A 12,024-nucleotide genomic window follows, 5' to 3' on the forward strand; every position below is an offset into this window, starting at 1 on the left:
CACTTGACAAAATCAATCACCCATTTCTGATAAAAACACTCAACAAAAGTACTAATTGAAGGGAAATTCAAATATAATCAAGAGCATATATACAAAACCATTAGCCTACATCACTCTCAATGGAGAGAAACTAAATTCCCACTGTAAATGGGAACTAGACAAGGATGCCCTTTTGTCATCACTCCTTTTCAGTATTGTTTTGAAAGTCTTAGCCAAAGCTATACAGCAAGATAGGAAAACTAAAGGCATCCAACTTGTAAAGAAGAAATAAAACTGTGTTTGCAGATGATATGATCCTATACATAGAAAACTCCAAAGACTTAGTAAAAAAGCTACTAGACCTCTTTGGAAGATTCAGCAAACTGGCAGGGTGTAAGTTCAACATAGAAAAATCAGTTGGATTCCTCTATAGTAACAATGACAGTGCTGAAAAAGACATTAGGAAAGAAATACTATTTATAATAGCCACCCAAAGGATGAAATATTTAGTAATTAGCATAACCAGAGAAACAAAGGACCTATACAAAGAGAATTACAATGTATGTGATGAGAGGAGGGGAAGGAAGAAAGGGAAGATAGAGCATAGGGTAAGGAATAGCTTGGGTGTGGGAGAGGGTGGGGGGGCAATACACAAGAAGAGAGAGAGGAATGGGAGAACAAGGCTGATAGAAGAATAGGCAGGTTCACATGGATTAAGTGGCACAGAGGTAAACGATGATGTATGCACAACCTTGGAATGACAGGGCTCCAGGATACAGGCATTGAGTCATGGTTTGAAAGGGTGAAAGAGGGGAATAGTGTTAATAGATGCTTGGCTGTCTTTTGACTGCGAGGGTAGGCAACATAGAGGTAGATGTTTTTTGACAAAAGTAGGAGAATGATTGATTTTGCAGCCCAAGAGCAGAGGTCCCTGAGACCATCAAGTGAGAAGAACTGAGAGTGGGATCCTACCCAGAGAGGCAGTGACGCCAGGGATGGAGACAAAGAAGATGACATGGACAGATGGAATGGCTGGGGACCCTGGATTTAGGGAAAAGGGTTGTGTGCTGACTGGTGGGGCGGCGGGCCTTGTGGTATACCTGTTGGGGTTATTTGATGATGCATGGAGGGATTGTAATCATTGCAATGAAATGAAATAAGATAGGATGGGTGTAAAGCTGATGTTCTCCCATGTAAACCTCTCTCTCTCACACACACACACACACACACACAAAATAGCCCTGGAGTACTCTTTTCCTTCCTTGGTGATATGGAGAGGGAGAGGCAGAGACAGAATTTTTTTTTTTTTTTTTTTAATTTCTTAATAGTTTTGAATTTAAGTGACTTTTGTCATTTAGTTGTGAAGTAGTTGTTTTCTTTTCTTTTGTACAGTTCTCAAACAACTTTATATAAGAGAGCAAATATCTAATCTGTTGTTAGTTGCCTGTCCTTGAAATATTAAGGCTGGTTTGGATTGTTGCAGTGATATATTTTTGTATGAGAGTGGGAAGTAGGGGTTAAAAATACCATCAAAGGAGCTCTAACTCTGATGGAAGTTGATATCTGAAATTGCTTTGTTTCATCCTTAAGTTTAAAATTATCCCCAAAGCATCTGGCTTTACATTTGTAAATGCACTTCTAAGGATTTTGGTATCTGTCATTCAGGAGTAAAGATTGCTTAGACCTCATTAGCAGACAATATTCCCTCTGAAAATGACATGGTATCTACTGTAATCCCAAAGTGTTTTAATAGTCTATTCTATGCTCAGCAATGAAACATTTCGAAAGTGACTGACAGCCAATTGATGCAATTCATGGTGATCTTTTGTGTTGACAGATCTTTAAAAAGTCATGGGAAATTACTACTGTACCCAGTGAAACCGCCTCCTTTTTTTAAAACTGCCAATATCCTGCAAAACAGGACAATTTTCTCTCTGACTGCCACTGTTTTTTTATTTCGATAACATGACACGATTCCTCCTTATTATTAGGATTTCTTTTGATAGACAGAATGCCTTCCCTATAGGTAATGCTAATTTTAAAATAGAAAATTTCAGTTCTCCAAATTAACTCTCTTACTTTTCTGACTTCCACATCAAGACAACCTTGCCAGTAGCCACCTTCCCACTCAGGAAGAAGAGTGATTTAATTTAGACAACTTAAATTTCTAAAGTTATTTTAGTCCTCCTCCGAGGGAGAAACAGAACGAAAGGAAGAGGTTGATGAATTGCTTTTTTTGTTGTTGGGTATTTTTTCCTAGAGCATTCTAAAGTTAAAGACTTTTTAAAAAATATTATTTTATAGAAGATAATATTCTTGTGTCTAAAACTCAGACTTTCCAAATTCAAACTGTAGAATTAAGATGAGACTGCAGCTCAACACTAAGTTGTGTGATGAGTTTTTGGAAATAAATAATACAGGGATCTAGTTTCAATGTTGCCCTCACTTTTGACCTAAGAGGATCTGTTTAACTACAGAATAATTAAGGTCTTTGCCCTTAATTACTATGTTTTAAAAGTAGCTGTTTTTCTCAGATCTTTAGGGTGATCCTTAGTGGAGCACAGAAGGTAACTTTTTCCTTAGTCCAAGTCATTACTAAAGTGTTATCATTATGAGTTGACATGCATTTCTGGAGCGTAAACTATGTGACTTAGTTTTCTTTTGGGTGCCATGGAGAAGATAAGAATGTACTTTCTGATTATAATTCTGCTATAAGGATATACCTTCTGGTTATAGGTCTGTTTTATTATATATGGAGCACTGGCATGGTGCTGCAGGTTAACGTGGTAGACTGCAATGTTGGTTTCAATCTCTACGTTGGCAGTTCAAGCTCACCAACTGCTCCTCAGAAACCCTACACAGGGTCTCTATGATTTGGAAACTACTCCATGGCACTTACCAACAACAACGTATATAAATATTTATATTTAATATTCCACACTGATACAAGCTGCGGTGTGGCGCTGTAGGATAAGCAGCGGATTGGTAGCTCAAAGGTCAACAGTTCAGACCCACCATCCACTCTTGGACACTCTATACAAGATCGTTATGAGTCAGAATTGACTTGATGGCACACAACAACAACACTATGATACAGTAACTTAAAAAAAACAAAACAGCTTTTTCTTGTGAATTGGGTGAAAGGTTCATAGCAAATCAGTTTTCCATTCAGCAGTTCATACACATTTTGCCATCCCCTCACTGTAACTAACATCCCTCATCCCACTTTCTCCCAGTATTTATTGTTCCCATTCCTCCTTCTTTCCTAGCTCTTCCTGCCTTCTGAATGTTGTCCTTGGGGATATAGTGCCCTTTTAATCTCAAATAGTAGGTTGTTCTAAGGAGTGCATACTTTCGTAGTGTTATTGTTCATCTTACAGACCTGTCAATTGCTTAGCTGAAAATTGAGCCACCGGGGATCATTCTGTTCCAGACCTAAAGGATGACTAAGGTGTATAATTATCTCAGGTGCCATCAGTTTCTATCCAACCAGTAATCTTAGTCTTTTTTATTATTTGAAGTTTCATCCCAGACTTTCTTCCCCCTCTATTCAGGATCCTCTAATGTGATCCCTTTCAGAATAGTTGGCATTAGTGGCCAGGCAACATCTAGTTCTGGTCTCAGGATAATGGAGGTTGAGGCTCCTTTGGACATCATGTTTCCATGTGTCTTTAATTTTCTTCCTTCTTTGTCTGAATGGAGAGAGACTAGTAGTTTGTTGTACCTTTCATGGCTGTTTATGAGCTTTTAAGACCCTAGTTGCTATTCACCAGAGTAGGATAGAAAACATTTTCTTTGTGGATTATGTTGTGTCTGTTGACTTTGATGTCCCCCAAGACTATGGTCCTGAACCTCCCAGGCCCAGCAGTTCACCCCCTTAAGGTGTCTGGTTATGGCTATGAAGTTTCATAACTTTATCCACTGTGTGCTCTACAATATTTATAGATATATTTGCAGCATGTGTATACACTGTTGTTGTTAAATGACATCAAGTCAGCTTCAACTCATCGGGACCAGGAACAGCTGGTGGGTTTGAACTGTGGACTTTATTGTGAGCAGTCCAGTTATTAAAACGTGTGTGTTCATCTTCTCTTATATTTGGACAGTGAATAAGGAAAACCATAGAAGAATTGATGCTTTTGAGTTATGGTGTTAGAGGAGAATATTGAAAGTGCCATAGGCTGCCAAAAGAACTAACAGATATCTGTTGGAAGAAGTGTAGGCAGAATTGCTCCTTGGAGACCAGGATGGCCAAACTTCATCTCTCATACTTTGGATCTATTGTCAGGAGGGACCAGTCGCTAGAGAAGGATATCATGTTTAGTAAGGTAGAGGGTCAGAAAAAAAGAAGAAGACCCCCAGTGAGATGGATTGGCAAAGTGGCAGCATCAGTGGGCTCAAGCATGGCAACAATAGTGAGGTTGGCCCAGGATCAGGCAGTTTTTCGTTCTGTTGTGCATAGGGTCGCTATGAGTCAGTACTGACTTGATGGCACCTAACAACAACTACAATATACATATACCCTTGGAAATCCTATACAAGGTTGCTATAGGTCAGAATTGATAGCACTTAACAACAACATTTATATATATCCTAGGTCAACCTTTACGTATTTGTGGATAAAGTATATTGTGCTGAAGCATCATTTCAACTCTTAAACACTGTTTTGAAGTATCATTTAGTTGTAAAAATATGTAGTACATCTCTCTCTCAGCCTCATTACATTTAATTTCTTCTTTGATTTTATCTAAGTTGATGAGGAATATAAACAATTTTCATAGCTCAAATAAGTATAGGGTCCACTTTTTTGTTGTTTTTGTTTTTTAAAGATAGGGAATAGAATCAAAGCTTAGAGAGTGGTCTAGTTAATGGCAAACTCAGAATTTTATATTTCACCCTAACGTATACAAACATACAGTTTTTAATTCAGGGGTTGCCATTTTATGGAGTTGCATAAGAGAGTTTAGAATTTGAAGTTATACTACTTGGATTTGAGTCCTGGTTCCTTTTAGACCTTTCAATCGAAGGAAAATTACTTTTATTTTCCTTTTTGATGCAGTGAAAAGGGAATACAAATTATGCTCATTTTACCTCCTTCACCAGGTTACTGGGGAGGACAGTATAAGAAAATGAATTAGGAGATGTTTCAAAGTTTAAGTCTCTGTACAGAGAATGGTAGTTATTCTTTCAGCAAATATGTCCTCATAAAATAATTTATAGAATATGATTGCTTTTATCTTACTGACACCACCTTCTTTCAGGAATTCCTCTGTAAGAGAAGGAAAATAGCATTACAACGTCATAATCCTTACAAAACTGTAGATTAGAAATTAATAACATTTTATAGATAAGGAAACAGTTCCCAAAACAGTAATTTATAAATTATTAATCTGTCCATTTGTCTGACTTCAGTGTTCTTGTTCTTTCTTTCATAACCTGATGACATTTTTTAATATGGGGTTTTAAAAAGTTTTTGGAAATTATTCATTATCTTTTAATTCTATTTTTTGATGAACTTTTGAAGCCTTTTTACATAATTCAGTTTATTAAAACGTGTGTGTTCATCATGCCTGTTTTTAAAACTTCTTGTTGCCATTTCAATTCTTCTTCTTTTGTTGTTATTGTTATTAGGTGCTGTCATTTCCAATATATAGTGACCATATACACAACAGAACAAAATACTCCCAGTCCTACGCCATCCTTACAATTGTTATGTTTGAGCCCATTGTTGCTTCTACTGTATCAGTCCGTCTCTTTGGGAGTCTTCGTCTTTTTTGCTGACCTTCATTTTAGCAAACATGGTGTCCTTCTTCAGGAATTAGCCCCTTCTGATAGCATTTCCAACGTGTGAGAGATGAAGTCTCACCATCCTAACTTCCAAGGAGCATTTTGGCTGTACTTCTGCTAAGACAGACTTTTTGTTCTTCTAGCAGTCCTTGATACTTTTAGTATTATTCTCCCAACACCACAATTCAAATACATTGATTTTCCTTATTCATTGAGGTCTAATTCATAATGAAGGCTGTGGTTTTTGATCTTCATAAGTAAGTATTTTAAGTTGTCTTCACTTTCAGCAAGCAAGATTATATCATCTGCGTATTGCAGGTTGTTAGTGAGTCTTCCTCCAATCTTGATGTCGCCTTCTTCTTCATATAATCTAGCTACTTGGTTTATTTGCACAACATACAAGTTGAATTAAGTATGGTGAAAGAGTACAACCTTGGTGCATACCTTTTCTGATTTTAAACTATTCAGTGTCCCTGTATTTTGTTTTAACAACTGCCTCTTGATCTTTGTTCAAGCTCCTCATGAGCACAACTGGAATACCCATTCTTCTCAGTGCTGCCCATAGCTTGTTGCGATCCACGTAATTGAAAGTTTTTTGTGTAGTCAGTGAAGCAGAGGTAAACATATTTTTGTTATTCTGCTTTCAGCCAAGATCCTTCTGACATCAGCAGTTATATCCCCTATTCCATGTCCAAATCTGAATCTGGTTTGAACCTCTGGCAGTTTCCTGTCGATGTAGTGCTGTAGCCATCTTTGAATTATCTCTAGGAAAAATTTACTTCCATATGATATTAATGATATTGTCTTATTTTTGCAAGCCAGATTTTTGCATTCCATTGGGTCACCTCTCCTTGAAATGGGCATGAATATGGATTGCTTCCAAACAGTTAGACTAGCTACTTTCCAAATTTCTTATCATAGAGGAATGAGTGCTCCAGTGAAGCATCAGTTTGCTAAAAGATTTCAGTTTTTACTCCAATTCCCAGAGCCTAATTCTTTGCCAATTCCTTCAGTACCATCAATTCTTGTCATATGCTAACTCTTGAAATGGTTGAACATCGACCCTTTCTTTTCGATACACAGTGAATGTACGTATTGTTTCATTCTTTTTTTTTTTATGCTTCCTGCACCATTCAGTATTTTGCCCGTAGAATCTTTCTGTATTTCAAGTCAAGGCTTGAATTTTTTCTTCAGTACTTTCAGTTTGAGAAATGCTGAGCATGTTCTTCCCTTTTGGTTTTTATAACTCAAGGTCTTTACACATTTTGTTATAATAACTTGACTTTGTCTATTGTAGCTGCCCTTTGAAATTTTCTTTTTAGCTCTTTGACTTCTTCATTGTTTCCATTTGTTTTAGCATCTATACACTGGAGAGAAAATTGCAGTGTGTATTCTGTCATCCATGTTTTGGTCTTCTTCTTTTCTGTCTTCTAATAACCTGTTGCTTTCTTCTTGTATGCTATTCTTAATGTCGTCTCACAACCCTTCTGGTCTTTTGTCATTACTGTCTTATGCATCAGATCTGTTATTGAGAAGATCTCTGAATTCAGGTGGGATATATTTAAGGTCATATTTTGGTTCTTGTGAACTTGTTTTCATTATTTTTGGCTTCAGCTTGAACTTGCATATGAGCACAACTTGATTTGATTTCTATGTATTTCATCTGATGAAGATGTATAGTCTCTTATGAAGTTTTAAAAAGATATTTGCAATGAATTAAGTTTTGCAAAATTATATCATGTGATCTTGATCACCAGCATTGTTTTTATCATGAAAGTCCTATTTTCCAACTACTGATCTTTTCTCTTTGTTGCTAACCTTTGAATTCCAATCACTAATAATTATCAGTGCATTTTGATTGCAAGTTTGATACATTTCAGACTGAAGAAGTTGGTAGAATTTCTCAGCTTCAGCATGACTGGTTTTCATGGTTGGTGCATACATTGGAGTAATAGTGGTATTGACTGGTCTTCGGTTTTGGTTCATGGTTATTATCCTATCACAGACAGCATTGTATATAAGGACAGATCTTGAGATATTCTTTTTGACGATGAATGTGATGCCATTTCACTTCAATTTGTCATTCTCAGCATAGTAAAGCATATGATAGTCAAATTAAAAATGACCAATTTCAGCTTACTAATGCCTAGGATATCAATCTTTTTGCATTCCACTTCATTCTTTGCAACTTTAAATTGTTCTAGAGTCATACTTTGTACATTCCACGTCTCTATTTTTAATGGATGTTTATGGCTATTTATCCTCATTTTGAGTTGTACCTTATCAGCATATAAAGATTCCCAAAACTTTACTTCATTCATAACATCATGGTTAACTCTACTTTGAGGAGGCAGCTTCCTATTTTGAGTGCCTTCCACCCTGAGGGGCTCATCTTCCAGTACTGTATCTGACAATATTCTGGTGCTATTCATGAGGTTTCAGTATTCAATATTCTGGTGCTACCGGACAGTGTTCCTCTGCTATTCATAAAGTTTTTAGTGTTTTGAAGCTAAACATTCAAAAGTAGTCTGCAGCTATTTTATCCTAGTCTGTCTTGGTCTGGAAGCAGAACTGAAACCTGTCTACCATGGGTGACTGTGATAAATACCTGCTGGTATTTAAAATACCAGTGGCATAGTTTTCAGCATCACAGAAGCACATAAGCCACCATAGGATGGCAAACTGATAGATGAGTCGTGGTCTTGCTCCTCTAGTGGGAATTTATTTCTTTAATTCATTTGACCAATTATGATTCATAGATACTGTGCTAAATCCTAACTGTTTTTGTTCTTTAAACAGAAGCAAATTTGTGCTTAAAATAGAATGTCGAATTTCTGTAATAGGGGGAACTACAAGATGCTTTGGCTTATCACAGAAGGCTGTTGAGGAATTACAATGTATATGCTTTAACATCCCCTTTACAGAATACAAATGGCCTCTTCCATTATGTCTTTTTAAATTTTTTAGTACCTGCAGATTTATACTGAGCCATTCATTCTGTGGTAAGTACTCAAATATGACTCTCATATGTGCACCTTGTTTTCTAGCTTGTCCAGATTATCATCAATACAACACATTTGGAGAAATCCTGTAAGTATTTGGAAGAATTTATTACCAATATCACTAATGTGCTTCCAGAGACAGTTCACACCACCAAGCTGTATGGGACCACAACTTTTAAGGTGAGAAGATACCATAGTACTGATTTTGGTATGCATAGGTTGGGGCATTTTACCCAACAGGGCTTTGTTTTCCCCAGAATGCATTAGTATAATCATAACATGATCTTGAGAATAATTGCTTGGGATTTTTGTACCCTCTTATATCTCCTTAGAAAAGTGAGTATCAGTGCATGTTTTCTGATATTTAAACTAAAAAGAAAAAATTGTAAACTGTATTCCCAGAAACATCCCTTATACTTTGTACATGGAAATGGCAATATCCTAAATTTGCCCTCAGTATAGTCATGAACTCTTAAAACTGGCCCTGATAATAGTGGCTATGGGCGACATCAATGTTTAGTAAAATTTTGTATTTAGCTGTCTCTTCCTTTCTGAGTCCAGTATTTTATTCTACTTTTTAGTGAAACAGTTTTGCCCCTTTCTGTTGTAGTTAACAGTTTTATGTTCATCTCGTAAGTCCCTATCAGTAGTTTTGATTGAGTGTAGGATCAAATGAGAAAGATTACAATATTGTAAAACAGAAGGAGGATTGAGGACACATGAGTGTCTGGAGACTAAATGCCTTCTTTTAGAATAGCCTTAAGAAATTCCTTTATATTGCCATGTGAACTTTAAATAACTATTAAGGGGGAAAAGTCACAAACAGATTCTGAAACACTGAAAGAGCAGATTCTAACAAAAAGTCTTCCTTGCATAGTTTGAATTTTTTATGTTGTTATTATTTTAGTTTTGAATATCCTGTATCTCACTTTTGAAATTCATAAGTTGATTTCAATTAGATATACACGTGGAATAATTAAGCTTGTCTTTGAGTATTGTTTACTTTTTCCTATCCTTTTGTTCATTTTCTTTTTTTTATTGGTCGCTTCACCTGGAAACTATTCTGAATGTATTCATTGCTTAGGTCAGCTATTAGTCTGTATTGCATATTCTTAATGTTACATGATTGTTTGTTTCTGATTACCTCCCAAAGTACTTACATCATATTATACTCATGTCATTACTTGAAGATGAGGCTTTCTGGTCCTCTAAAGATTTACAGCCTCAGATACCCTGTATAGGGTAGCTATGAGTCGGAACCGACTCCACGGCACATAACTACAACAACAACATACTAATATACTTTAGTGGGGGAAGGACTTATTGAATAATTAGGCACCAAACTCTATAAGAAAACACAGCTACAGATTTAAGAATTCAGAATGACTTTAGACAATTGAATATAATTTATAAGCACTTTTAAATACTTATATTATTGTGGAACATGGACAATGCTTTTATTTTTTTTTAAAAAAAGAGTTTCTGCTTTTGATTTACTGTGAAAGTCACAATGTTTCTAGGAAAGATGATGTTGGAGAGGCTGTAGTTTAGTGTTCAGAGAATTGGGAATCAGAAAGTTAGAACACAAGGTTCATTTAGAGTTTCTGTTGTATGGGAGATACATAAAGACTACTGCTTCTCTTCCCAAGGCAGGTCTCAGTTTTCTTATTTCAAGGTGTTTCCAAAGTACATGAACTCTTATGGTTAGAAGTCTTTCCAAAGGATGGCTTGTGTGTTATGTTGTTGCTCTAACAGTGAAAATGCTGAGGCAAAATTTAAGATGGACAGGAAGCCATAGGGTTGAACAGCCAATTAAATACTTAGTAAAGGAGAAGTTTTGGAGACCACTAAAGGTCATGTTGACAGTGCTTATTGGAAACACTGATTGCTTAAAGCACACTGAAAGTTTATTTTTACCTAGGCTGTTTCAGACTAGCTAACCCAGAACTCCGTATAAACATGGCAATTATAACAGCTACATGTTGTGTATTTTCCTAAGCTACTGTTTCCAGAAAACATTCCCCTGCAGATGGAAACCTTTATTCTGGAAAAGGGGCAAAAAGGATCAGAAGGACTTTAAGGTATTTTCTTGCAGAGAAATACCTTGTTGTATTGCTTAGAAATGTCCTGTTTCTGCCATATGTGACATAATCACACTGTCATGCTTAGCATTCCTTATACATAGAGTTTCCTTATTCTCTCACAAAAGAGAATGAAGGACTTTATCAATTTACTCCAACACAAACATGGCTTGAGTATTTACTGTGTGAGAGTCTGATAGGTTCTTGGGAAGGCAGAGAAAAATTACTTAGTCCCTGGACTTAGAGTTTATGCTCTATGGGGAACAGGTGTGGATTCTTCTATAAAGAACTGTGCGAAATGTACAACAGTCTACTAGTGCATTTCTTTCCTCTTTGATTCAACAAATTTTTGTGAAGCATCTACTATGTACTCATCAAGATTATAAAAGCAGTAAAATAGTTGCTGTTGACCCCATGTGCTTCAGAGTAGAACTGCACTCCATTGGGTTTTCAGTAAGTGCGTTATTTCAGTAAATGACTTTGTAAATGACTTTACAGAGCATATATTCATGCTAGTGAAACCATTGCTATGAGTCAGAATTGACTAGCTAGCAATGGCGTTTTTCATTTGTTTGCTTTTAGTGGTAAAAACTAGTAAGAAAAATAAACAATCCAGATGAAATGAGAAATGGAATCATTTAGATATCTGATGCATAAACATTCCAGTGACAGGCACCTTTACAGGAGTAGGTATTGGTATGTTCAAGGAATAGCAAGGACATTTATCTGACTAGGTGTTGACGTATCTGCTGGTGGTAGACATGCTATCATATGAAAAGTCAGAGTATTTCTACTTTTGTTGTTAGTTGTTATCAGGTGCTGTAGAGTCGGTTCTAACTCAAGCAACTGTATGCACAACAAAATAGAACACTGCCTGGTTCTTTGCCATCCTCACAATTGGTGTGTTTGAGCCCATTGCTGCTGCCACTGTTGGGGGTCTTCCTCTTTTTGCTGATCTTGCATGTTTCCAAGCATAATGACTTTCTCCAGGAATTGGTCCCACCTAATAATAACATGTCCAAAGTATGTTTGGATGAAGTTTCACAATTCTGTCTTCTAAGGAGCATTTTGACTGTATTTCTTCCGAACAAATGACTTTCTTCTTCTGGCAGTCCATTGTATTTTCAATATTCTTCTCCAACGCCCTAACTCAAATGCATTGATTCTTCTATGGT

General features: G+C 36.4%; 1 protein-coding gene across 1 annotated transcript in view; it reads left to right on the forward strand.

The window, feature by feature from the left end:
* EXOC6B (exocyst complex component 6B) overlaps positions 1-12,024 on the forward strand; it is an 859,602-nt gene that overhangs the window by 476,450 nt on the left and 371,128 nt on the right. The window contains 1 exon segment of the mRNA XM_006862890.1: positions 8,814-8,976. Coding sequence (XP_006862952.1) covers positions 8,814-8,976 — 163 coding nt within the window.

The sequence above is a fragment of the Chrysochloris asiatica genome, unplaced genomic scaffold (genome assembly GCF_000296735.1).
Source record: "Chrysochloris asiatica unplaced genomic scaffold, ChrAsi1.0 scaffold00052, whole genome shotgun sequence".
NCBI classification, from domain to species: domain Eukaryota; kingdom Metazoa; phylum Chordata; class Mammalia; order Afrosoricida; family Chrysochloridae; genus Chrysochloris; species Chrysochloris asiatica.